General features: G+C 41.2%; 1 protein-coding gene across 4 annotated transcripts in view; it reads right to left on the reverse strand.

Moving 5' to 3' along the window:
* The window catches only part of LOC135323470 (protein unc-13 homolog B), a 218,247-nt gene that overhangs the window by 161,692 nt on the left and 32,964 nt on the right, over positions 1-23,591 (reverse strand). For all 4 annotated transcript variants that reach the window (XM_064500800.1, XM_064500799.1, XM_064500801.1 and 1 more), the window contains 4 exons: positions 23,279-23,396; positions 22,172-22,295; positions 13,572-13,642; positions 10,338-10,392 (listed from right to left, as the gene is read on the reverse strand). In XM_064500800.1, the coding sequence (XP_064356870.1) occupies positions 10,338-10,392; positions 13,572-13,642; positions 22,172-22,295; positions 23,279-23,396 (368 nt within the window). The remainder of the gene's footprint in view (positions 1-10,337; positions 10,393-13,571; positions 13,643-22,171; positions 22,296-23,278; positions 23,397-23,591) is intronic.

Here is a 23,591-nt window from a genome sequence, read left to right on the forward strand (position 1 = left end):
TACTGTTTACAGAACTTAATGAGTGAGAAAAACCGAAGTTGGTACAGTCAAGCACTGGCAGACTACAACCCAAGTCATTTTCATGGGAAAAGGAGAGAAGAGAGAGAAACAAGAAATCAAGCAGGCAAAGAAAGCAGAAGTAAAACAGATGTGGCAAAGAGATGAGAAGGGGAGAGAGCCAGAAGAAAGAGTATATGGAAGCAAGAGGCAGCGAAAGCCAGAATGTCATGACGATGCACGTGGCGAGAAGGGCCAGGCAGAAGGAGCAAGGCGTAGCCAGAACTTTGCACTGAGCTTTAATGAGCTGTCTTAAATAGCTCTTCAAGTGGAAAAGAGATCAACAACTTCCTATTAATGTGCAAGTCAGATAACAGCCTACGAATCTCTCAATCCAGAAAATCCTGAAGCTCAGCAGAGTTGTCCCACTGATACCACACCACTCGCAGACGGATAGGAACATTTTGATGGAAGGAGATGCTGAAGTTGCTATCTCCAGTAAACAGCAAGAAGAAAAGGAAGTCAACGTTCAGCTATTTGCAGCCTGGATTACTGTTAAAGATCCAGCAGATCAGCATTACTGCACTCAGCCTAGCTGCTATTTAAACTCCTTGCATTATTCATGAATGAGTGCACACGTAACATCCCAAAGACAACGGGGAAGAACATCAGAAGATACCATACATTTCACCAAGCAGCATACAGGTTAAAAAAAATGCAAAGGAAATGAAGCTTACTCATCCTGCAGCTTTTCCCAAAGATAAAACTCCAAGAGTGACCACCTCACTGCTTCATCACAACCACATTAGTCTGCACAGAAAGACCAAGCAGCTCTTTAAGGTAAAATACAAAGCCTGACTCTGGAAACCAGCTCTGACCATTCCTAGCCCTTGTTTCACTGACAGCAACCATTAGGATGGCTGGCACAATACTACTCACACCTTCAAAAGGCAACATGGAGGAAGCCATCAAGCACTAAAAACAAGCCTCACAGAGGCAAAGTCTGTCCTTGGAGAGGAAACATCGCCACCTGCCATAGACAAGAGCCCTCAAACTGACAATGATGCCCCTGAGCGAGGTACTTACCTCTCTACCCTACTGCTACCACGTTTCTTAGGTACAGCATGAAAATCTCACAAACTTTCAGAAGCATATTAGAGACTTATTTCTGATGCACAAGAAAAGTAGCGGTTGACAGGGAGAGAGAGGAGAGAGAAGAGGAGCTGCCTTTAGAAACCAACTCCTTACCCTCTAAGTTGGCTCTTGGCTAAACAGGACATGCTAGAACCAGAGAGCTGCTGGAAAGAAACTGCAGCAGCAGCCAGAAAGAGATGCGGCAACAGAAAGGATGGGATTTTCAGCCAAAATCTCAAAACTCTGCTTTTGTTTGTTTTTACTGACACCCACTTCACTTCAGCGTCTAACATTTTGGATAAAAGACGAATTTATTAAAGATTCAACACATATGCCGCTTCATTTAAGATTCAAGAGCTAACAGTATACAACTCAGTCCTTCAGCATAATCACAGAAGACCTGGGTTGACAGTCTTGATATTTTGAAGGTTAATGAAAACAGAATTTCTTTTTAGCCTTTTCAAGTTGTTTTTATGCTTCCAGATTGAGATCACCTCTGGGAACAAATTTAAACCTGTAAGCCAGAGGTAAAATGTTACAAACTTGAATTGAAAATACCAAGAAGTTCAGACAGTAGAAAACAGAAAGTTGCAGTTCTAAGAAGATTCAATAAAATACCTTAATACTGGAATAGATGAAAGGGACCAATCAGACTAGCTACTCTATGTGCTCTTAAACACAGAGTGTGTCTTGGTTATCACATTATTTTGTATTCATAAGCTTCAGTACTCTCAGAAATGAGGTTTCATATAAACCTCCAATTAAGAGCAAAGCAATGCCAGGAAGCCTGGTGCCTTGGAAGCTACAACATTCTGCTCTTTAACACATTTTATAAAATACGTCTAAGTTCCCACAGTTAGCTGAGCAGAGCATATGCTCGTTCTGTGTCTCAAATTATGCAACTCTTCAAGGAGGAACTCCTCCTCCCCACTTCACACTGTCAAGCCTGGATCAGCAGGGACACTGAAGAAAAGCAGAATATCCAAGCTTTTAATGCAGTCTAATTTTATTTTCCGCATGTCATTTTGTTTCACTGTTTACAAGTCTTTCAGAGCAGCTGGGCTGTACTACCCCCATCAGAACATTATCATTTACCACTGTCCATTTCTTACAGTCACGCTGATAAATTATTTAATCCTCCCGTTACAGCCTGTGCTGAGCAAAGGCAGACAGTGTCTAAACAAGTTTAAAAAAAGCAAACTGAGCTCATGAAATTACAATATATTTGGTGCCGAGAAAGTACTGCTCTAGAGAAAACAGAGATGGGCAAGCGTTCTTCAGTTCTTTCTCCGAGGTTTTATATATCTCCTCTTCCTCTAGCTAACACCCTCCACACAGTATGCACAGATCTCAGATCTCAGCAGATTCTATAAAAATGTAATTATTTCAGTGTTTGATGTACTTCCCAAAATTAAACATACAGTAATTTAGTGGAATAAGCTTCCAAAATATAAAACAAATGTCAAATAGCTAGCTTTTAGAATCAAGTTTTCAGTAAGCAGGAATTAACCAAGAGTGTTTCATGCCAACTACCGCAGTTTCTAGTTCATTTCTGGAAGACCACAAATGAGAGAGGAGGTTTTTGCGCAAAAGGAGATGAGAAAGCACAGGAGGGAAATGAGCTACAAGGAGTTGACAGAGTCAAGGACAAGCACAGGAGTACTCGTACCTCTCCTCCCTGCTGTACTCCCTCTTTTCAAACACATTTTACTGCAGTTTGGCATTCAGTTTATGCTGAAGTTGTGGGGCATTTTAATTTCACTAAATTAAAGGGCCCTTCTGGCCAGCTTTACTATGGTCAAACAAACTGACTGAGAGCTGCAAATTTAAGCGGGGCTAGGATCACCATCAAATCATCAAGGGTATCCATGAAGTTACCGCAGACTTGTGCAACTCATTAACAGCTACAGACAAAAGAATCAGGCAGAGCACTGATTTTATCCACAGTGGAAAACCCATAATACTTGTACCACTTCACAAATACCTAAACGAGCTGTCAGATGTCTTCTCAGCTTCTGGGCTGCCAACTCACACAGACTATTCAGCTAACAGATACAAACATAAGAAACAGTTTTATATACTCCTCGAGTTACATTTTTAGACTATAGTTGATCATATAACATCACCTTTATACAAAAAGCAATGACGAATATACACTGCTGAACTGGTAGCTGAGATAGACTTGGCGCCTTTTTCTTCCGATGTTCCATCTTGGACTTTCAGTACGAGACCCACTGCTCCAGGACATACGCTTATGACTTGTGTACAAGTTAAGCAATAATTTTCATATCAGTTTAAAATATTCTTGTATTTTTTTAAAAAATGGTTATATTGCACTGCAATATAAAAATTCAAACTAATTTTCTGTTATTGGCACTACATACGGGATGACTACTACAGTTTTAGAATCCTTAAAAAAAAGTTATCCCAGCAGAAAAAAAAAAGGAAGAAAAAAACAATACAAAGGCATTCATGAACAGCACTAAACAAATTAGGAAACCTAAGTCATTACTGAGCATTGGGCTTTTTTGATCACTACTTATAGAGAATTGTGTCACTATTAGCAGTACTCATCATTTAAAGAAGAGACATTTACGTTTTGGGTTTATCAAAAGTCAAAGCTTTGTTTCTTTGTCAAAACCCTTCAAAACTCAACACATGCTCTAGGAAAGTGATAACTAACAACGTGTATCTAGAGGATCAGCCGCAAAGCCACAGATCTGCTCTCCTCCAGCATCCAGCAGTAGGTCAAATGTTAGCAACTTTGCTACTGTACAATATTCTAGTATAGCCATTATTTTTATCTTCAGTTTGCTGAGTACTTTTCCCTTAGACACACTCAGTCCTGAAGTAGCAGCTTTATACTAAAAATGCAGGCAGGCATTTCAGAGCAAGGCTTTGAATCAGTGTTCCTTTGAGCAGCCCCATCGCATCTCCTGCCAGCCCACGACAGCAAGTACCACAAAACCACAGAAACACAAATCTCTCGGATGGGATTTATCCCTCACCTAAACAAAGAGGAACAGGAGCCATCAGTCCTCCAGAAACAGAGGCCACTTTCCCACCCCATCAGCTGAACCACCACAAAACACCTCATATTTGTTTCACTGGTACAGACAAGGGCGGCTATTCTCTCCCAAGTTCAGTAATAACAACCCACTAATCTCCTTTCTACCCACCAGCTCCCTTTACCATTTAACCCTCATTTGTGTGCCACATCTTGATTTACACCAAATGTTTTCTGAGGACGGTCCTAAGGCTTGCTGTTTGCACTGCAGCTAGTAGTTTTACTGCTGTTTCTAAACCACAGCTTTTCAACAACAGCAGCAGGATCTTTAGCATCACCTGCCCCTGAGGAAGAGGGGAAAGTGGTCACTGACCTGTTCGCTGTCCCTCCCACACTGGCCTGGCCTATCTAGAGATGACATAAGTAGCTGCAAACCCACTGTTGTTTCTAAATGCAGAAGCAGGTTAATAACTTCAGAGAAAGCTTCCAAAAAACTAGAGATATGGCATGCCTTTCTACAAAAAGGAGAGCAGTATCATCTCCCAGCAATTGCCACATACCACACTGCTTTCCAGTACAGTATTACAGACCATAACTTCTATGAACAGTTTAAGATGACCAAGCTGTGGCTTACTTAAAAGCATTTGATATTGCCTGGTATAGCAGGTTTTTAATGTTGTTATAAAACAGAAAAGAAACTCAACAGGATAGCGCTTCAGCACATTCACTGCCATAGGGTCAGCTCTCCCAGTTCAACACTGGTGGATGGCAGTGACTGAACTCCAGTTAGAATAAACTAAAGGATCCAGCAACCACATGAGAAGATGCATTTGAGCCAGTGCACTTGCAAGCTTTGGTCACTTTGAGTGCACTCCATGGGAACAGGCTGCATATAACCGAGCTCTTCAAGCATGGGCTCTAGCTGGTTCTACTGGGTCCACAGCCCACCCAGGTCCACCAACAGAGCGCCACTTCTGCAAGAACTGTACCCCTCACACCATTGAAATCCCAGCAACAGATTTACACAGCCCTAACTCAATGGCACATTAATGCCAGCATAAAGATGCTAGCATCCACAGTACAGCACCCTAAATACATGACAAAATCAATGTGGATGTATCAGGGCTGGTTGGGGAGTGGAGGGCAGGAATAAGGTGGAAAGGAGGTGGACATCTGACATTTTAGCAGACAAAGCTCCTCATCAGTACCACGTAAGGTGCCATAAGCTCAGCCTATGCAGAGGAATGTGCAAGTCTTCCTGATGCATCAATGGGATTTGAGCTCCTAGAGACAGAACTAATGGATATCAGGAATGAAACCCCTCAATTTTTCAAAGTGGGCCTTTGGTACTCTCAATGAATTAATGAATTAAAAGATACTAACAAAATTCTACCTTATACATTTTGCAAAAAATAGATTTCTTCAAATATTACTGGGAAAGTAGGGTCAACACAGCAAATTGATTTGGCCTGGAATGATGCCCATTCCTACAATGTGTATAAAATATTTTGCCAGCATTTAAGTAGTTAAAAGGCTGCATCCAAGAATCAAGAACAAAGCTGTAAAATTTTTTTCCTGCGTGCATGTGCACACACACAGGCACACATATTCTAGATAGTATTTAGGGTCTTTGCTTATTATTCCAGACTAGATGTTGTCTTGCTCCATTCTGTTTCATCTGCTGACAGACCAAGGACAGGCTGGCTTGGATTGCTTCTGCTGGTGTAACAGCAAATCAGAGAAATTATTTCTTTCACTGCTGTATCAACTCACAATCCAGAGCCTGGCAAAAAATTTACCTTCTTCTGAAAAGAACCCACAGCCTTGGCGGACAGGGATTTTACACAGTGGAAACCAAGCAAGACAGCACTATGGTGCGCTGTGATCTATTAGGATCCAACTGTGAAAAAAAGCAACACCACGGGTTGAAGGAAGTGGAAGAAAAATATATGTAGAGATGGGAGGATAGAGCTTCCTCAGAAAGATTATCAATCAAAGACATGAGGACAGACAAAACTGGTTGATCCAGTGGCACATAGCTTATCTTCTCTGAGAATTACACTGAAAAAACCTGCTCTCTTCCAGATTTGTGAACTCTCTGAATCTATTACTGGATACAGCAATGTTTACAGCAGCTGACATGAACTGAGGCAGTCAAACATTTTTCCCAGAGATACAGAATATGCATCTCATCCCAGTTTTCATTGCTGTTCGCTGCAAGTCAGAGCTGCATTTAAAATACTGACAGAGTGACTCACTTATGGATTATAATGCACTTTGACATTGCCAGAAATAACTAAGAGCATGCAAGGAAAATAAATCTGTACCTACAACAACAGTAAATAACTTTGACATTCATTGAGTCAATAAGCTCTGAAAAAAAAGTCATTTGATTACTTAATCTAGTTCATTTAAAGCAAGTTTCCAGACAATAAAAGCTTGCTTTCTTTTTTAATTTACATTCAATTTCAGGTTGTGGGTAAAAGCTAGTATGAGGATGCTGCAATTATCCAACAATCAGGTATTGGGAAATTCAGAGTTAAGATTACATTTAATAGAAATGTAAACAAAATTGGAGTCAAGAGGTGAATAGTTGAGGTACCAATTACAGAGAGAACTCGCTCTCAGGAAAGACTCATGGCAGAAGTCTTGTTTAAATATATTACTTCTATATATGTTTATATATGTTTAAATGTATTACCACTACAGTGCCTCACTTATGGCTTAAGATGACTAGAAGTTAAAGCAGTTGGTAGCATGTGATCTTGCTGGGACAGGACAAACGTGCAGAGAAACACAGAAGTAGTGCACAAAAAGCAAAATGACTAAGTATGATGAAGGAAGAGGCAAGAAGTGCCAAAACTAGAAGGGCCTAGTTAGAAGAGACTGCATGTACAAGCACTGAGCCACCTGTTTCACTTCAGGAATCAGTAGGAAGCCCAAATCCTGCACTACATCAGTAATGAAAAAGTCAAATTCTTCTAAAGACAAAGCAGCATTTCAGGCTATGAAGCATGCCTGAAAGCTCCGTAATCTCTGGAGAAATGAGAGCACCTAGCCTGGCCTGAGATTTCCCATGGCACCATGCCAAGGCAGCAGCACACACACAAGAACCACACAAAATGAGAGCCCGCCACCACAGATCAGACCTTGGCTTTTAGACGTGAGGCTACTGCTGAGCTCCATAAGCAGACAGCCTTGAGCCAGCTCCCTTCCCTCACGCACTGACCCATCTTTCACCCCCTCTCTGCTTCCCCTGCAACAGATATCACATTCATACAGGAGATGGGAAAATAACCATGAGAGACAGGTGGCTTTGGTAAGCAACCAGAGGCACGTGGAGAACATAGGAGCAAAAGAGAGAAGGACTAATCTAATTCTAACACTTAAGGACAAGTATTTCCTCATTTAATGAACCAGAACCTGCCTACTGAAATACAATTTTCTCCAGCTAGAACAAAGAAGCCAGCCGAGTCCTTTCAGAGCCATAAGAGGGCTCAGCAGGACACCAGCGGCACGCGCAGCTGCTCTCCCTGAGCGGAAATCCCATCGTACCATGGAACACATGCTAATTGCAAGGGAGAAGAGCCCTACAGTCCTTGTCTCCAAGAAGCCAGGTCAAGAGTGACCCAAGCTACTGACAAGTCAGACTACATGTACAGCTAGTTTCTTTAAATGCAAACTATATACAGCATTTTGGTCCACTTTTGCTCTATGGTGCATCAAGTTTTAAGATAATTTTGTAAGTTTAATGATTTGGAAAAACATTCTCATGGGGAAAAAAATCTTCTACTCACACGTAATTTCTTGCTCTTGCCTCTAGGTAGCTAGCCCTGATCACTGCTGGGAACAGGAGATCATCAGCTGGACCACAGATCTCATCTAGCACATTATGATGGAAAGTTGGATGAGTTTTACAGAGTAAAGTTTCTTGAGCCCATTTTTATTATGTCTAAAAATATATCTATCAGTTATTTATCCACGTTTTAAGTAAGAACGTTCTGTACTCAGTGTTTTTGGTCAGGAAGGACACCCATAGTGTTTCTGTGTAGAGGGGTTTAGTGCCTGCTTCATACGCAAAGGTCAGGTCAGCTTTCAATACAGAACCACAATCAATGGGTCTTCTGGGGTGAATTCTTACTTCCAAAGGGCTACAAGTCATTTGGGCAAGTTTACAATTTTCATGCACATAGCAACACAGGCAGAGTTCATTTTTCAAACTTAAGACTTACTTCTACATTAAACGTCTATTCTGTATTTGGCCATGTAAACAATTTGATATTCATAGATGTTGGACACTTGCAGGCAATAGATAAGCAAGAGTACATGCAGTGCCACAAGCTTTACTGAATTACCAGAAAGTTCTTAAATGTTAGCCACGTACTGCATGAAATTTCTAACATCACAATTCTAGTGACTCTATTTTTAAACCCATGAATGATTAAATTCATTCTTATACAATATTAATTGTTCAAACCAGGAGCCTCTGATTAATTATTTTAAAAGGTCACTTTCCAGCAAGATGCAGGCTGCTAACAGGTGACACAAAGGGCCGCTGTAGTTCTACTCTCTATTATGTCTATTTGCAAGAAGTGATTTGGTACTCCGGCGGAGATACCTGCTACAAGAGCTTGAAGGTGTAAAAGCACCATGCTGTGGGAACAGGCGCAGCTATTTTTTCTACAGAGAAATAGTTCTGCTAGCTTACTCATATATCAGAATATTTAGAACAAATCAATCAAACCAGCCTTTCTCAAACAAATGCAAAGCCCAGGGCATATTTGCTGAAGTGAACTCACAGACGGTAAGACATTTAGCCTGTGGACACTTTACACCAGACAACTTTCTCTGATATTTTGATGTTAGGAGTTCTGCGTACTATGCTAGTATGAATTAGCCAAATATTACAGTTTCTCCAACAACTTTTCTTGTTTGCAGGCTTTACAAATCAATTGCATCCTTCCATATCTTCCATATTTTTAAACAATATGCACACACACACACTTCATATGCACATTTGTGCACATGTGTGTATGTATGCTTCGGTTTGGGGGGGTTTGTTTTGTTTTTAAAAAGAGGACACATTTGGTGTTACTTAGGATACCACTGCTGACATACTTTCGTATAGGCTTGTACATCTCAGCTACACAACACATTCAGATTTCCTAAGCAACTGGTCAATGTCCATGTTTCTGAAGCTAGTTTTAAGATAACATAATAAAAGCACACAGATAGATTAATTCTTCTCTCCAAAAAAGGTAAAGAGTAATCAACATTTCCTAATGTTAACAGCTTTGTAGAGATCCTATAATCAGCCTAATGGATAAACATCCTGCAAAGTGTAACATGTAAGTCTTCCAGAATTTTAAGCAGAGGATAAAAGACTTGTTTAAATTATGAACCTTGAATTTTATTAATGTTACTGCCAAAAGTAGATAAGACATTCAAAAGAGACATCACTGAGGTTTCATCTAGCATATGTTAAGAGCAACATTGCAGAAATATAATTTTGCAAGCCATCATAGTGCATACGATATTATTTTCCCATCCGAGATTTCAGAAGTGTTAAAAAAAAAAAAAGGCAAGATGAGATAAACAGAAATTAGTAAAAACATTTTTCATCCTTCAACTCACCACTCAAAAGTGATATCAACGAAATTAAACATCAAGTACACAAAGCATCTACATTTTAACAGGCTAGAGGAAGCATCCCTGAGTACATCTACTCTCCTCCTCTTAAAATTCCATAAAAGTCATAAAAATAATATTGAACACATGATATTTAAAAAGAATATAGCCTGACTCAGTTATACAATGAAAACTGAGCATCCAATTTTGTCGTTTGCGTTGGTATTACGGGCATCTGACAACCTAGGTGACCTTGCACACATCTTATTTTCCTAACGCACATGAGGACATATTGAAAAGTTAAAGACTCAATGCCTGATTTCACTTTTCAGCATCAGGAGTTTTAGACTGACATTTTTGTAGGGGAAGAGTTTTTCACAACCTACAAAAGTTATTAGCTTGACAGAGACTTCAGTATTGCTCTCTCCAGCTGACCTGCCATTTCTTCCATGCAGCTCTAACAAGAAAACATTGTCCAGATGTACCATCCTTTGACAACTAACCAGAGAAGGCAATGAAGTACACTGAAAGAGGAAAAAGTGTTAGGAAGAAATAAAAAGGTCTGACTTACAACACTGGGAGGCAGCACTGGGCAACGGTTTCTTCTGGACTTCCTGATAGGAATACTAAAGGAAAAGAGAAGGAACACAAATTGGTAAGAAAGCAAATGTAAATTTATGAAACAGTTTTCAGAGTATGACATGCCACACTAGAGAAAACATCTCTGGCAGTATCAAAGCACAAAGTAGTCATCTTAATACCCATACCCAAACATTCTCCCAGGAGTCTCTCCCTTTTTTATGCAAAAAGCAGATGTTAATAGTTGCGCATCTGGCTAGGGCACAGTTTCCTTCACTAGAAGCAGAGGCACTGTTTTCAATTCTGAGACTTCAATTTAGGCATCTAAAAGATCTGACGCTCTGCATCAAAGTTTTACAGTGGTGGGGAGCTCAGAACTGAGTACAAGACAACTTATGTTTTAGACATCCAAGCACACCTTCGGGAGCTCAAGACTGAAAGTGAGGGCTTGCAGCAATATTGCACTTGGAGACTGAAGGGCAGCTACAAAATTAGTGTGCCAAGCAGGGCTGTAATATGTTTGCCCAGCCAACGCATACAGTGGATCACAGAAGAGTTCGTATGTCCACAGTGAAGAGTTTTTACATCTCTTAACACCAAATCAGAAAACAGAGATATTTCAATTAACTAGCTTCTACTTTCACAAAGCTGTTTGTTATAGCATCAAAGCGCTCCCCAGGGGAATGCTGGTGGGTTTATTTTGTTATTCTCCTCTGCGTCATATTACACAGAGATACGAGAAATTTAGGACAATTGGGCAAAACAATGAGAACAGTCTTTGCTAGGGAAAAAAGGTCCCAAGACAAGGAAAGCAGCAACTTAGCAACCCGAGTGCTGCAATCAGCGCAAAACAGTGACACCAGACAGCTCCTTCAATTTGTAAGAATTAATGATCAGCTCATTAAGCAGAGGAGGACAACCCACAAACTTCTGTGGTGTTTATTTTCATATCTGTGCTATTTTAATTGCACAAGAGATGCTGAAAGGTGGTAAGTCATCATCAGCAAACTGCTACTTCATTGAGTTATTCAGGATTGCAAAAAACAAGAACTCATAGCACTGATAGGTTAGCAAACCTGTGGAAGGAAGTCTGCTGATGAGCGACCCTAGCTGCACAGGGCAGCAACAGGTTCTGAACCATCCGTCATACTCAGAGATGAGATTTGAGAATGGCAGTAGTTGTCCTTTCTAAAACCCAAGCCCAATGGCTAGCAGCAATCCCAAAAAGGAAACTGAACACTACGTGTTCAAGAATAGAAAACAGAAAGAATTATTATGCCACCACATAAACACCTAATGAATCTGCATTTTGAGTACTGTGTACAACTTTAGTCTGCTCATTCTTTGTCTCCAATGGAGGTAGCAAAAAAAAAAAAAAAAAAAACCAAAACAAACAAAAACAAAAAACCCAAAAGAGATAAAGGCACAAAGTTGTCCTGTACGAAATGCCGCCATACAGACTAGGACTCTGCAGCCTGAAAGCCACCCAGAAGGAGAGATCTGTAGAGATCTGAATGGCACAGGGTGGATGAAGGAGGATCAGTCATTCAGTTTCTCCAAATAAACCTGCCTCCAGCTGGTTTCGTAAGGAAGGGTTTCTTTGTTCAGAGCAAACAAAATATTTCTTCACACTGTGCATAATTAAGTTTACAAATTACAAATTAAGTTGCCGAATTCCCTGCTACAACATAACAGAGTTAAGTGGGCTCAAAAGCCAACTGACAGTCACAGAAGAAAAAAACCATCAAGTGCTGTTAAACACAAAGTTACTGCCTCAAACTTGAGAAGTTCTTGAACTACAAGTTGCTGCAGAGTTGGAGCAGATGCAAGAAAGGTGTCCCTGCACACTTGCCTTGTTATGTTCCTCTCCGGGTCACCAGACATGGGACTAGACAAGCCTTGGGTCAGAGCCTGCACAGCTGCTCTTACATTTTTAATTTTCTTACTGGTGAAAGGGAACATCCATTATAAATTAGGTCACAAATATAGGGACATGACTTTGTTGTTATTATTTGGTAAAAGAATGCACTTAACATGCAGAGAGACAGCACTCCAAGGAAAGAGAAGTCTCAAACTCAGGACATTTTTCACCAAGTAAAGATTCAATGAAGCACTAGAGGGCATCTACGCTCCATTGAAGTACCTGGCAGAGACTTCTGCTACAGCCCACTGGAGAGGGAGGCATTGCAGCAGTATCGCTGACAAGTCAAACTACTGAATGAGCTTTTCACCAAATCCAAGAGGTTCTCAAACTTCTGGGAAGGCAGGAAAGGTTGCCCTCAAGCAATTATTTTTTAATCCACCTAAATATTGGTCAGTCCTCATCAAAAAGAAAAAGCCGCCTTAGTTTTCTCCATCTGCACAGTAAACCCCATGACTGAAATAAGGAACGGACAAAGATGGATGACGGAGCCCAGAACAACAAGGTTCTGAAGTCACTGACAACACCTTTTGCAAGGTATCTTGCTAAGAAAAGGGACCTATCAGAGTTTCAGCAAGCACCATGTTCTCTCTCACTGGTATTACCATTGCTACATGAGAGGTAAGAAATGCAGAACTTCAATCGCAGGCATTAGTATGTCAGATCTTAATTTGAAATTCAAACAGCACAGTAGTATGAAATGTAAAGAAAGGTTTTAATAATAGAACTGTTCCAGACTCTTTAATAAAAATCATAATTTTTAGTTTATAGCTATTTACTCAAGCACACACAAGAAAATTCAGGAAAGCAAAACCATAGCTAGCGGGTAATATAACACAAAATTCATAAACTGAGCCATGAACAATTTGATCAGGTCAAAGCTTTGCCTCCAGTAATGTCTCATTTCCAGGAGAGATTCAGTAACTGTTTTCATCATCTTCCCAGAAAAAGTTAACTATAAAATATCCTTTTTGACTTGATTTGATGAACAAAGACAGCTTATCACAGCTTGTCAAAAACGGCTTTACCCTCCTGCAAGGTAAGGAATAATGTTACCTTTACTTTGAGTGCACACGCGTCAAAATAGTTCTGTTTGAGCACTTCCAGGATACGGAAAAATATTTCTCTGATTAATACCAACATTACACTTAAGAAAACAGTCCTGAAAACAGCTCGTGGAGGACTTGTAAATTCAGAACATTTAGTAGTCACCTTAATCACAGGGATTCAATACCAAAAATATAAGCAAGCTACGAGACATTCAGGGCTGCATTCCTACATTCACCTTTCAGTTCAGATATTTACCTCATCATCTCCCAGTGAGTTTATTTGTTCTAATTTTCTGGTCCAGTACCTGGCTTCTTCTTCAGGGATATCTACAGGAAAAGAATCAGAGTCACGCCATCTTATTAACCAGGCAAGTTTGCATTCATGACCAGCAGCACTAAGAGTATTTTGAGATCACACCACAAAAAGCACACTGAATTCTGAAGTAATAAAACTGCCTTACACTAGCACTCAGATGGAAAAATAAACATTCTAAATAGTAACACATTTCAACGTCTTCAGAACAAACATTACTTTTTTGTTTAAAATTGATTGACCAAATGCACACCACACAAAAGTAGGAAAGAGGGAGACAGACTGGTACGTATTTAATTCAAGTATTAGTTTTATAAGGTGTCATTTAATAATGACTTGCTATATACTTGATAACACGTAACAAGATCAAGAGCCTCTTCCGGAGGCCTGCATAACCTCTAAAGAACAAGGACTCCTTTTGGATAGTACACCCCACCTATGTACCTAAGGTGACCCAAATGAAGTACTGAGGGGGAAAAATAAAGCTTCCTGTTTTCCTTTGCAGATAAGGCAGATATTGTGAGGTAATGAACAGTTACAGACACATTCAGTGAAAATACATTCCTATTTTTATATCTCAATGCAACTTCCTTGTGAAATGCATTACAGCCACCCTTTCACCTCCCAGAAGACTTACCAAGTTAACTGCCAGCAGCAAGTAGCAAGCATAACCACCTTTATTTTGGTAACTATTTTCTATTTCACACCTTGAAATAATACTGTGGCCTAATGGTTTGAAGGGAACAATGAATTCTGCCACTCAGAAAATGTCACCTCTCTGAGGGCACCCTCAAAGGTGCAGATGAACTGCTGTGGAGAGCTTAACATGAGGCAAGTTAGATATGAACTGTGCTTAAGCAATAGAATAAGCGATGCACAGCACCAAGGGTTAAAAAAACACTGAAAGCACAGTATTAGTCAAGCTTCCAACCAGGGACTACTCTGGCTAGATGAGATCAACCCTGCCAACCTGATCATCCTCAGGACTAATAAACAAGGATAAGTAATTACATGAATTTAGCTGGCTTTCCCATCTCCTGCAACTCTTAACTTTCACAGGTGCCTCATTAGGAGCCAAGATGTTTACACCTAACAAGTTTGTTTTGCTGCAATGAACTGTATCACACAAACACATCCTCGACAACATGTTAAGCTGTACATAGGTGAGAATAGGAGGAGTATGCTGGGAAGGTTTCCTGATGAAAATATACTTCCAAAAGTTACATCCATTCTAGCTCCTCAGAGAAACTTTTTTTTTTTTTTTTTTTTTTTTGGAGGGTAGGTGTTTTAGTGAGATGGGAAACTACACAGATCTACAATGCTTTCAGAAGGGACTGAGCATTACTTTCTTCTTTGTCTCAGAGAGGACACCTGTTTGGCATATGTCCTCTGTCAGCCACACAAACCATCATCTTTATGAAGGCAGTGACCCCAAAACACATGGAGAAACCAGTGGCCACTATACTAGAACATGAACAGCTTCAACACGAATAACGAACATTTCCAAATTTCATAGAATTTCAAGTTGCAGAAGGAGGTATTTCCCTAGGCTACATATGAACGTCTACACTTCTGCAAAATAAACAAACACCACTGTATTTTTATGCAGTAAGCCTCGTACAGACAAAGGGGTAAAACAAGCCTCATTTCAGAAAGTTATAGGGAACTGCAAATTTAGTACCTGGGTCTTGAAAGCCTGCATTAAGTAGAAAAAGGACAAGTTGTTTCTCCTTTTCTTGAAGGGAGATCAACAAGGTAATATATATTAACTGTAATACACAGTCAGTTGCTCTTTCTGATGTACAGTATGATGCTTTGTTGTCATATGTTATTAGAAAACAAGGTAGGAGAAACATAAGACGGTCTTCCACAATTATTGGATTTGCAGAAAAACATATATGCTTTTGATCATCAGGGCTGTAGATCAAAAATACACAGATTTCTTAGATGAGCTCTGCACAAATTAGGGATGATATTTGAAGGAAATTTGACAGAATTGATTTACAAAGAGGACATCACTTAACTGAAGGCCATCGGCATAGGACCTAATGCGATTTAGGGGCACAAGAAACTCCAATGAAGATATGAAACAATCCAAATATGATAGCAAAGCCTATGTAATTTTGCCCTGGGAAGCCACCACATCTCTAAAAGAGAAAGAATAATTTATAAACTGAGGAATAAAACCCCCAAAGCCCAAAATCTAATGCAGTGAGATCCAGGAGGGATGAAGTGATATCATCGATACTGCAGAAACCGTAGCAGTCTCAGAGCAGGCTTCAAAGCTTACCCAGTTTATCTGCATGCCCAGGCAACAAGAAGCACCGTGCATCTCTTGGATTTGTTTTTAATCTCCTGTATCCAAGGCACCAGTTTCATACACAGAGCTATCAGATTTTTAGTACAGGGTCACTACTGCTCTATAGAAACAGCTTTTTACACAAGTCAGAACTAGAAATATTCTATGGTCAAGATTTTGAGTTTTTAAGGGCATCTTTTTGATCTTGGAGAAACTCTTGTCATCAGTGTAAATGGCAGTACAGTTACTGCACAACAAACCTTAACATTAAGTAACCAGCCTATGAATTTGAGTGAAGTTACCTTCTCAAAAGAACAGATGCCCAACAAGCCAGAATTCTTGATTTTTTTGAGAAAGCAGCTTAGAAATATTTAATTTTGCCATCCATTTGTGTCTGGCCTTAATCACCTGTTTTGTTTAAGCTGCTTCTTTGGAGCACAGAGAACCCAAACCCCTAGCGCAGAGATCACAGATGGACTGCTTACGAGGCACACCCACTAGCCAGCTCCTGCATCAATACAGAGCTTTGATAACAAGTCCAAGTTACTCTGCTACATTAACTTTTGCTTACGAGACAAGCAGCTGAACTAGTCCAAACAGAGACCATCTGATGTCAGCCAAGGACTCCGCTGACATCATGCTTGGTAAACAAGAGAGGAAGGCCATATGCCGGTGAAACAAAACTGCTGAACAAGAATAGTGAGAAGATGGGCAGATCTATTCACTACCTTTTTGGACTTCTTAGTTTGACACTAACATGGAAAGGTTGCCAGCTTTAACCCCCTTGCTTCTACTGCCATCTTCAGCCAAATGCTGAAAGCTGAAACCTCCGCATCACTCTGGGCTCCTGGTGTCAGGGTGCAGCGAGGACCGGTTGCTCCCTAAGGGAGTGGAGCCGGGAGCTGAGCTTACTATCTCGCCAGCCAGGGCCCAGGTTTACTGTACCAGAATGAGATGAGCTGGACAGACCCAGAGATCGTGGTCAGGTTCAACCAAGAGTCCAGACCATCAGGCAAGTTCATAATGATGAGGCAGGTCCAAGGTCAAGCCAGGAAGTCGGCCCGCAGGCCAGGATCAGGTCCAGTGATTGCCAGGCAGGTCCAGGGCAACAAGGCAGGTCCACGGCCAATCCAGGAAGTCCGTTTGCAGATTGGGGTCTGAGTCTGCAAGACCTGTGGCCAGGCATGGCCAGAGCTGGGACTGAGCTGCAGACCGGTACACCTCTGACATAGCTGAGGCAAGGACTGAAGGCCCCAGGCTGAGCTGAAACGGTGCTCCTGGGCTCAGGGCAGGGGTGTGGGTGGTGGAGGCCCCAGGTGAGGCTGCTTAGTGCCATTAAGGCTTATTAGGGCACTCAGGGCCCTGACACCACAGTACACTGCACCACCAAGAAATGAGGGCCCTCCAGTACAGAGGCTTGATCAGGCTGGGGGAAGGAACTAGAAAAGAGTTTCCTGCATTTATACAGACCACTTCACCCACAGTCAGACCCACTTGGATACTTAAACACACCAGTATTCTCTTAGAGATCTCTAGCTTGCACTAACCTGGAGTTTCAGCACAAGAGCTCTTTCCTACCATGGGGCTGGCCCAGAACTCCTCACTCTACTCCTTGCACATCATCCTGTGCCACCTGAGCTTTTCCCAAGCAGCAAGTCCTGGGCTGGGGCACACCCTAGCTGTGCATGAGCAAGAACAAGTGATAGAAGCAAAAGAAAGAATTAACCACATTCAATTCCTCTCTTCCTCAGTTACCAGCCCCAATTTCTTCCCTTTCCAGAGGTATGGGAGTCTGAACAAGTTCTCACTAAGATGCCATTGCAGAGCCGAGCATTTCTCTTTCTGTACAGTACCCAAGACAATAAAACAACAAAGCACATTTACTCCACCTGATGGCTGGATGCAGATCAGCATGCTCCCAGCCTAGGAGAGGTGAGAACCCTGAAAGCACTTTCACTCCAATTATCTAGTAGAAACAAACTGGCACAGACCCAAACTGCTTTAGTCTGGGAACCAAAAACATTAAGTATTCCACCACATGAGAGACTTGTACATAGCCACTGCACTTCTAAACATGGGGACAGAGTAAAATTACTTGCTAGCGGTAAAATTTTATACTTGAAAAGCAGCATCTTGGAGAGAAACCAGCACACATTCACTACATCTCAGGACAACAATGGCAAGACTGATTCTTGGGCTATCTTCTCAGAGTTTCTAAAACAAGTAAGAAGAAAATCCAACTGTCTCCCCTCCTGGATATGTCTGTCTTGTTTCTGAGAAGAATCAATTTGATCAGTAGCCAAAGCTGTTCTAGTCTGTCTTAGCCAACACTTCTTCCCATCAAGAAAGCAGTTTATTACCATTTTTAAAAGACTATTAAGCACAAAAATGCTTTGCACTGTAAGGGTTAATATCAAACTCTCACTAACACTTCCCATTTCAAAAGCTCACACTTTCCTGCGTTTTCAGAGAAGAGGATTTTCAGCCACTCTGTTTCTGCGAGACTGAACATTTAGGAACACAGGGCTGGCAGCAAACATTTAGGTGAGAGCCTGGTCCCCATCACTGCACTCCATCACACACACGAACTCAGTGCAGAAGGGTCCACAGACCTGCTCTCTCCTCTACACACCACAGCTAACGCCACGCTCACAACACTACTGAACACAAAGCAAGACCTGCAACTAGGACATGCAATGGGATATACAGAGGATATATTGAGGATCTTACAGACGTTCAGTCCCATTAGAAATGTAAGCACTAGCAAAAAGTCTAACTCTTGGATGATCTCTGGAAAGATCATATCTGATTATATCGCCAGGAGCAGAAACTACAGCAGCCCTCACCAGAGTCTTTTAGAAGTTGGTTGCTTCCCAACTCCAGATCTGCTAACTGCTTAAAAACAAGTTCACATGTGGAGAGAAAAAAAACAAAACCAAAGATAACCACACACACTCTTGGTTGCCTGCATCAGGTACTACCAATCACAGCATCAGCATGCTCTGCATTTCTTTCAGCTTTTAGCTGTTGCCAGTTTCCAGAGAACCAGAAAAAAGTGCAGGAAGCCTGAAAGCTTCACACCAGGGAGGAAGAATCCCAAACGTGTTAGGTAGAAGCAGAAACAGCAAACTAATCTGGGATAAATATATTACAAACAACAGTCCAGTTTCCTTTTCTAAACTGTCCAGAGATACGATCATGTTTCATACCAAGGACTTCAGCTTTTGTGTTTTGTGAAATTTATTTTCTCTTATACTCCCTTACAAATTTCTCAAACACTATCTAAACATAATGATACATTTTAAATATAAAGATTGAGCAGCCTGGGGTACTGCATCCACATGCATCATCTAACCTAACTAAAACAGAGCAGCCAGAAGTGACATAAGTATAAAAGCACACCCCAACAGAAGAACACACTATTTTGGTAAAGCTGCTACCCCAGACAACTATATTTTACCAGATTTGGAAAGCAGCACAAGCTGTACATGAGCATACACGTATCACTCCTGGTCTCGTGCTCCTACAATATCCAGGAGATCTTCACCTGGGAAACAAAACATGATACACGATGTTCCCAAGTGTCATTGCAAACATGCTGTTATTAAAAGGTTACGGCGACGGAGCTGCAGACGAAGAATTTCCATGGCAGACGAAAGATCTGTTTAACTCTCTGTGCAGGTTTAGAGCAGCTGTTCCCAGCTGATAAGGCAACACAATCTTAACAAGGGGGGCATGAAGAGGTCATGCTGCTGCCCTCAGCCTAGAGGGAGGTTGCTCAGCAAATCCACAGGGAGAGGGGCAAGGGCAGTGCTGTGAGCTGAGCTATCTCCATGTATCCCTCCAAGACTCCCAACCCATCTCGCAGGGCCCCTTCTCCTCCACCCAAGAGGTGGATGCAGCAGATGTTCAGTCACCACAGAAGGGGAAGCACCACTTGAGAAGGTGATGTGGGTAGATGTTATCTTCCCAAGATGAATCTTCCACACTCTTGGCACCTCCACCTTTTCAATCTGCTTCTGACCCTCCTGAGGCAGGACAGATTGAAAAGGGAGAGGATCCAAGAAAACAGCAGCACTCTGAGTCAAGAGCAGCAGAAGCCTTGAAACAGCAAACTGATATTCCCATATTTCCCTAGACATTACAAAACCCTGGAAGAGGGGACAACTTTTCACACTCCAGAATAAATTTACTTCAACACAGCAGACTCCTCCTAGAGTTTTCTTACTAAATTTATAATCCATTGAAAATTTGCATCCTCATTTAAAGCCTCATACTATATATTAGACATTGTCTCAGACCTCTGGAAGGCAGTTAAGTGTGGAGTAGTATGATTTCAGGATTTGGCACAATAAGCAAAGGAAGAAGTAATAGATGTGTTTTATATGACCAACGGCGTTAAATCAAAAACAGCTAAGTCACTAAATGCTTGTTATTCATTTAATGTTCTCAGTCTTCTGCACATGCTGTGGTTCTGTACAATGTAATATATTTTAAAATAGTGGTTAAAAGAAGTCTTGTGTTTTGAGGGCAGCAGCAGGGAGAAAACACACATTTATTACATGAAATATTTTTCATTTGTTAAATCCAGAGTGCTGTAACACATGCTTGTTTTGCAGGGAGTCTGTTTTCCTACACAGGAAACACAGATGACTTATTTCTATTAAGCACAGTTCTCAGACTGCAATGCAGCCCAAAACACAAATTTCAGAAGAAACTGTATTCTCTTTTGGATATTTTCTGAATACAGGGAGAGAGATCACAACTTCATGTCCTTTTAAAGCAGAGATAATTTACAAGCAATGATTGTCAAGATCAACTTAAATGAGAATGTAGTGGCTACAAGCCTTGTCTTTGGCTACATGTGCTGTGCTCTGTCCCCTTGGCAGCCTGAATGTTTTCCCCACAGAGGCAATTTTTCATTCCACGGGGAAATAAAGTGAGCTGCTCCTCTCCTTGCATAAAACAGGCAACTTCAGTAGCAAACTTTCCACTGACAGAGTGACAGCAGTGAATCACCAGGAGAGTTTTCATGAGGAAGAGAGACAGCTCCACACCAACATTAGACAATTTAAGATGTTTAAGATGTTGGATACTTTTCCTCCTTTACATACAGGACTGTACCTATTACTTCTATAAAACATTGCATTCAATCAAATTTGTGCCATCCAGCTGACTGTGCACTGGAAACAGTACATCTAGTGTAGCTCTCAGAACATGAGATACAATTTACATTGATTTTAGTGCCACAGGGCCAAGGCCTGCATCCTCCCTTGCACCAAGAAGGAGGGTGAGACTAATAGATGACCTAACTTTTTTCCACAGCAGATGGCCAATCCTGACAATTACTGGTCAAATGCCAGAGGATGCACAAATGCTCCAACAGTGCTTAGATCATGATGCAACATCGCTCACACTGCTGGGAGCTTCGTTGCAGAAAACAAGCAACAGGCAGAGGAGGAGAGATGAGCCTTGCAATGACAGACAACCTTGAAACACTTTAACACCTGAAGCAGAAAAAAGGCATACAACCCTCCCAAATACCATCTCTGTTCCAGCTCCTGTGAGTTAGTGAAGAGCTGGAAAGAGAAGCTATATAACTTTGGATGCATTCTGACTAAACCCTTCCTTCCTTCCCCTCAACTCTCCTCTTTATTTTATTTTTAATTTTATTAAAAACACCTTTACTTGAGACAGGTTTGCTCCAACTAGCTACTTTTCCATATTCCATACTTTTCAACCACAAGTTAACTCCCAAGAAAAGCAATTATTCTTATGATACAGAGTTATTTATATGCTCTGTTAATGATAACGTTCGAAAACACTGAGCATTAATACTTCACTGAGCTGCACACTTCTATCAGAAAACAAGTGCATCTACTGCATATAGCTCATTCCAAATAGCTCTAACAACAGACTTGAACACTTTTAGAGCCAAATGTGTACAGATGCAAAGAAGTGAACGTTCCCTGCTTGAAGACATAATGTCAGACTGCATAATCCTGAAATAAGTATTACCAGTTTCTAAATATTCGTCCAGTCAGAGACCTTCAAATCTTGCCTATTTATTCTGATCTTTTAAGTAAGAAAGGAGCCAGTCAAGGAATGGTCACCAGCATCGATCTGCACTGAACTATTTTGCCTGAATTGTGAACAAACACAACTTGACTATAACACTCAAATTGCTCTCAAACACTTTCTCTCCAGTGTCAGTATCCTGAGTAACTTACTGAAATTCACTCACCAAAAGGTAACTCAAATCTTGTGTCCAGCAAAATCTTATGAGGAGTCGGGTTTTTGGTTCCACAGATTTCATCACGTTTCATTACCACCTCTGCCTCCAGTGTAGACCATTCCCCTGGACCTTCCTGTGAATCACAAGCATCAGATGAAGTTTCAAGTCTGGCAGATGCTCTTGCAGTAATTCTCACACATTCGCTAGGATAAGAGCCCCACAATATTATCAAGGCCTGATACCCAGTTTTAACATCTACAGACATCCCTTCAGCACATGCTGGCAGCCTTGGTTTCACAAATCCTAAAGGTTATTATGAAGACAAGAGACATATGCCTCAAAGCAGAACTATTCACTTCTCACTGGTATTGCAAAGGTAAGTCCTCAAAGGCAGAAACCAAGGAGTGCCTGGACAGCCAGAGGAATTCAGCACTGGCTAGACCTTACAGTCACCGTGCTAGGCATCCCCACCCTTCTCCTTTCATGGATAATATAAATTCCCTCTTCCTGCTCCAAGACCAAATTCAGTAATATTTTAAACATGTGCAGTGGATTTGAGGTAAAAGAACCAAGTATGTTCTGATCAGCTGCAAGGAATGCCAAATCCAGTAGTTAGGAGAAATCAGATATAAGTGCATCTGATTTCCTCCTTTGTTTAATAGGAATCAACACCACTAGACACCCTCTAATGCTCACACAGCAGCTGCAGGAAAATGATGTAGACATGCCCTACACCTACCTTAAAAATCAGATTGTCTGTTACTGGGGCAACTACAATGCCCTCTGTCTTTAGCAGGGACTTAAAAAAAACAAAAACAAAACAAAAAAACAACTGAGTATCAAACTAAGGAGTCACTACCTCAAACTTCATACACTTGCCAAAAATGTATGTTCCTTAACATCGTAAGCCCTGTTTTCTGAGTTCACATGAGTGGAATGAGACCACAGACACCTATTTAAGTTCAATTGTCTTGTGTTGCCAGCTTCCTTCTAGCCTCAGCTTTGCGGTTGAAGCTCTGCTGAGAAGCACAGTCCTGAGCTGCACCAAGCTACATTTGTAACACATTAACTATCAGTTGTGGTGCTGCCACAATAAAACTGGAGTGTCAGCTTAACCTCATCAGCTTGGCGAATGGCTTTCAGAGCAATCCACACGGTCCCGACCAGGGTGTCCCAGATCAGTCCTTTGTTCCACACTTCAACAATCAGGCCCAGGTCCAGCCGACTGATCTCACTGCAAGGAAAGAAAAAAAGAGCACAGGTGAGGAAAAAGCTCTGCTCAAGACTCTGCATTACCACCATGATCACACCAGTGAACTCTTTCCACACAGTTTAATCAAGCTACAGAGGGCTTCTGGAAGGAATGTGTGTGGCCAAGGTGTCTCACACTCATAGGGAACACTCATTTCTAATGGCTGATTTCTCAGAG

Source organism: Dromaius novaehollandiae, chromosome W (assembly GCF_036370855.1).
Source record: "Dromaius novaehollandiae isolate bDroNov1 chromosome W, bDroNov1.hap1, whole genome shotgun sequence".
NCBI classification, from domain to species: domain Eukaryota; kingdom Metazoa; phylum Chordata; class Aves; order Casuariiformes; family Dromaiidae; genus Dromaius; species Dromaius novaehollandiae.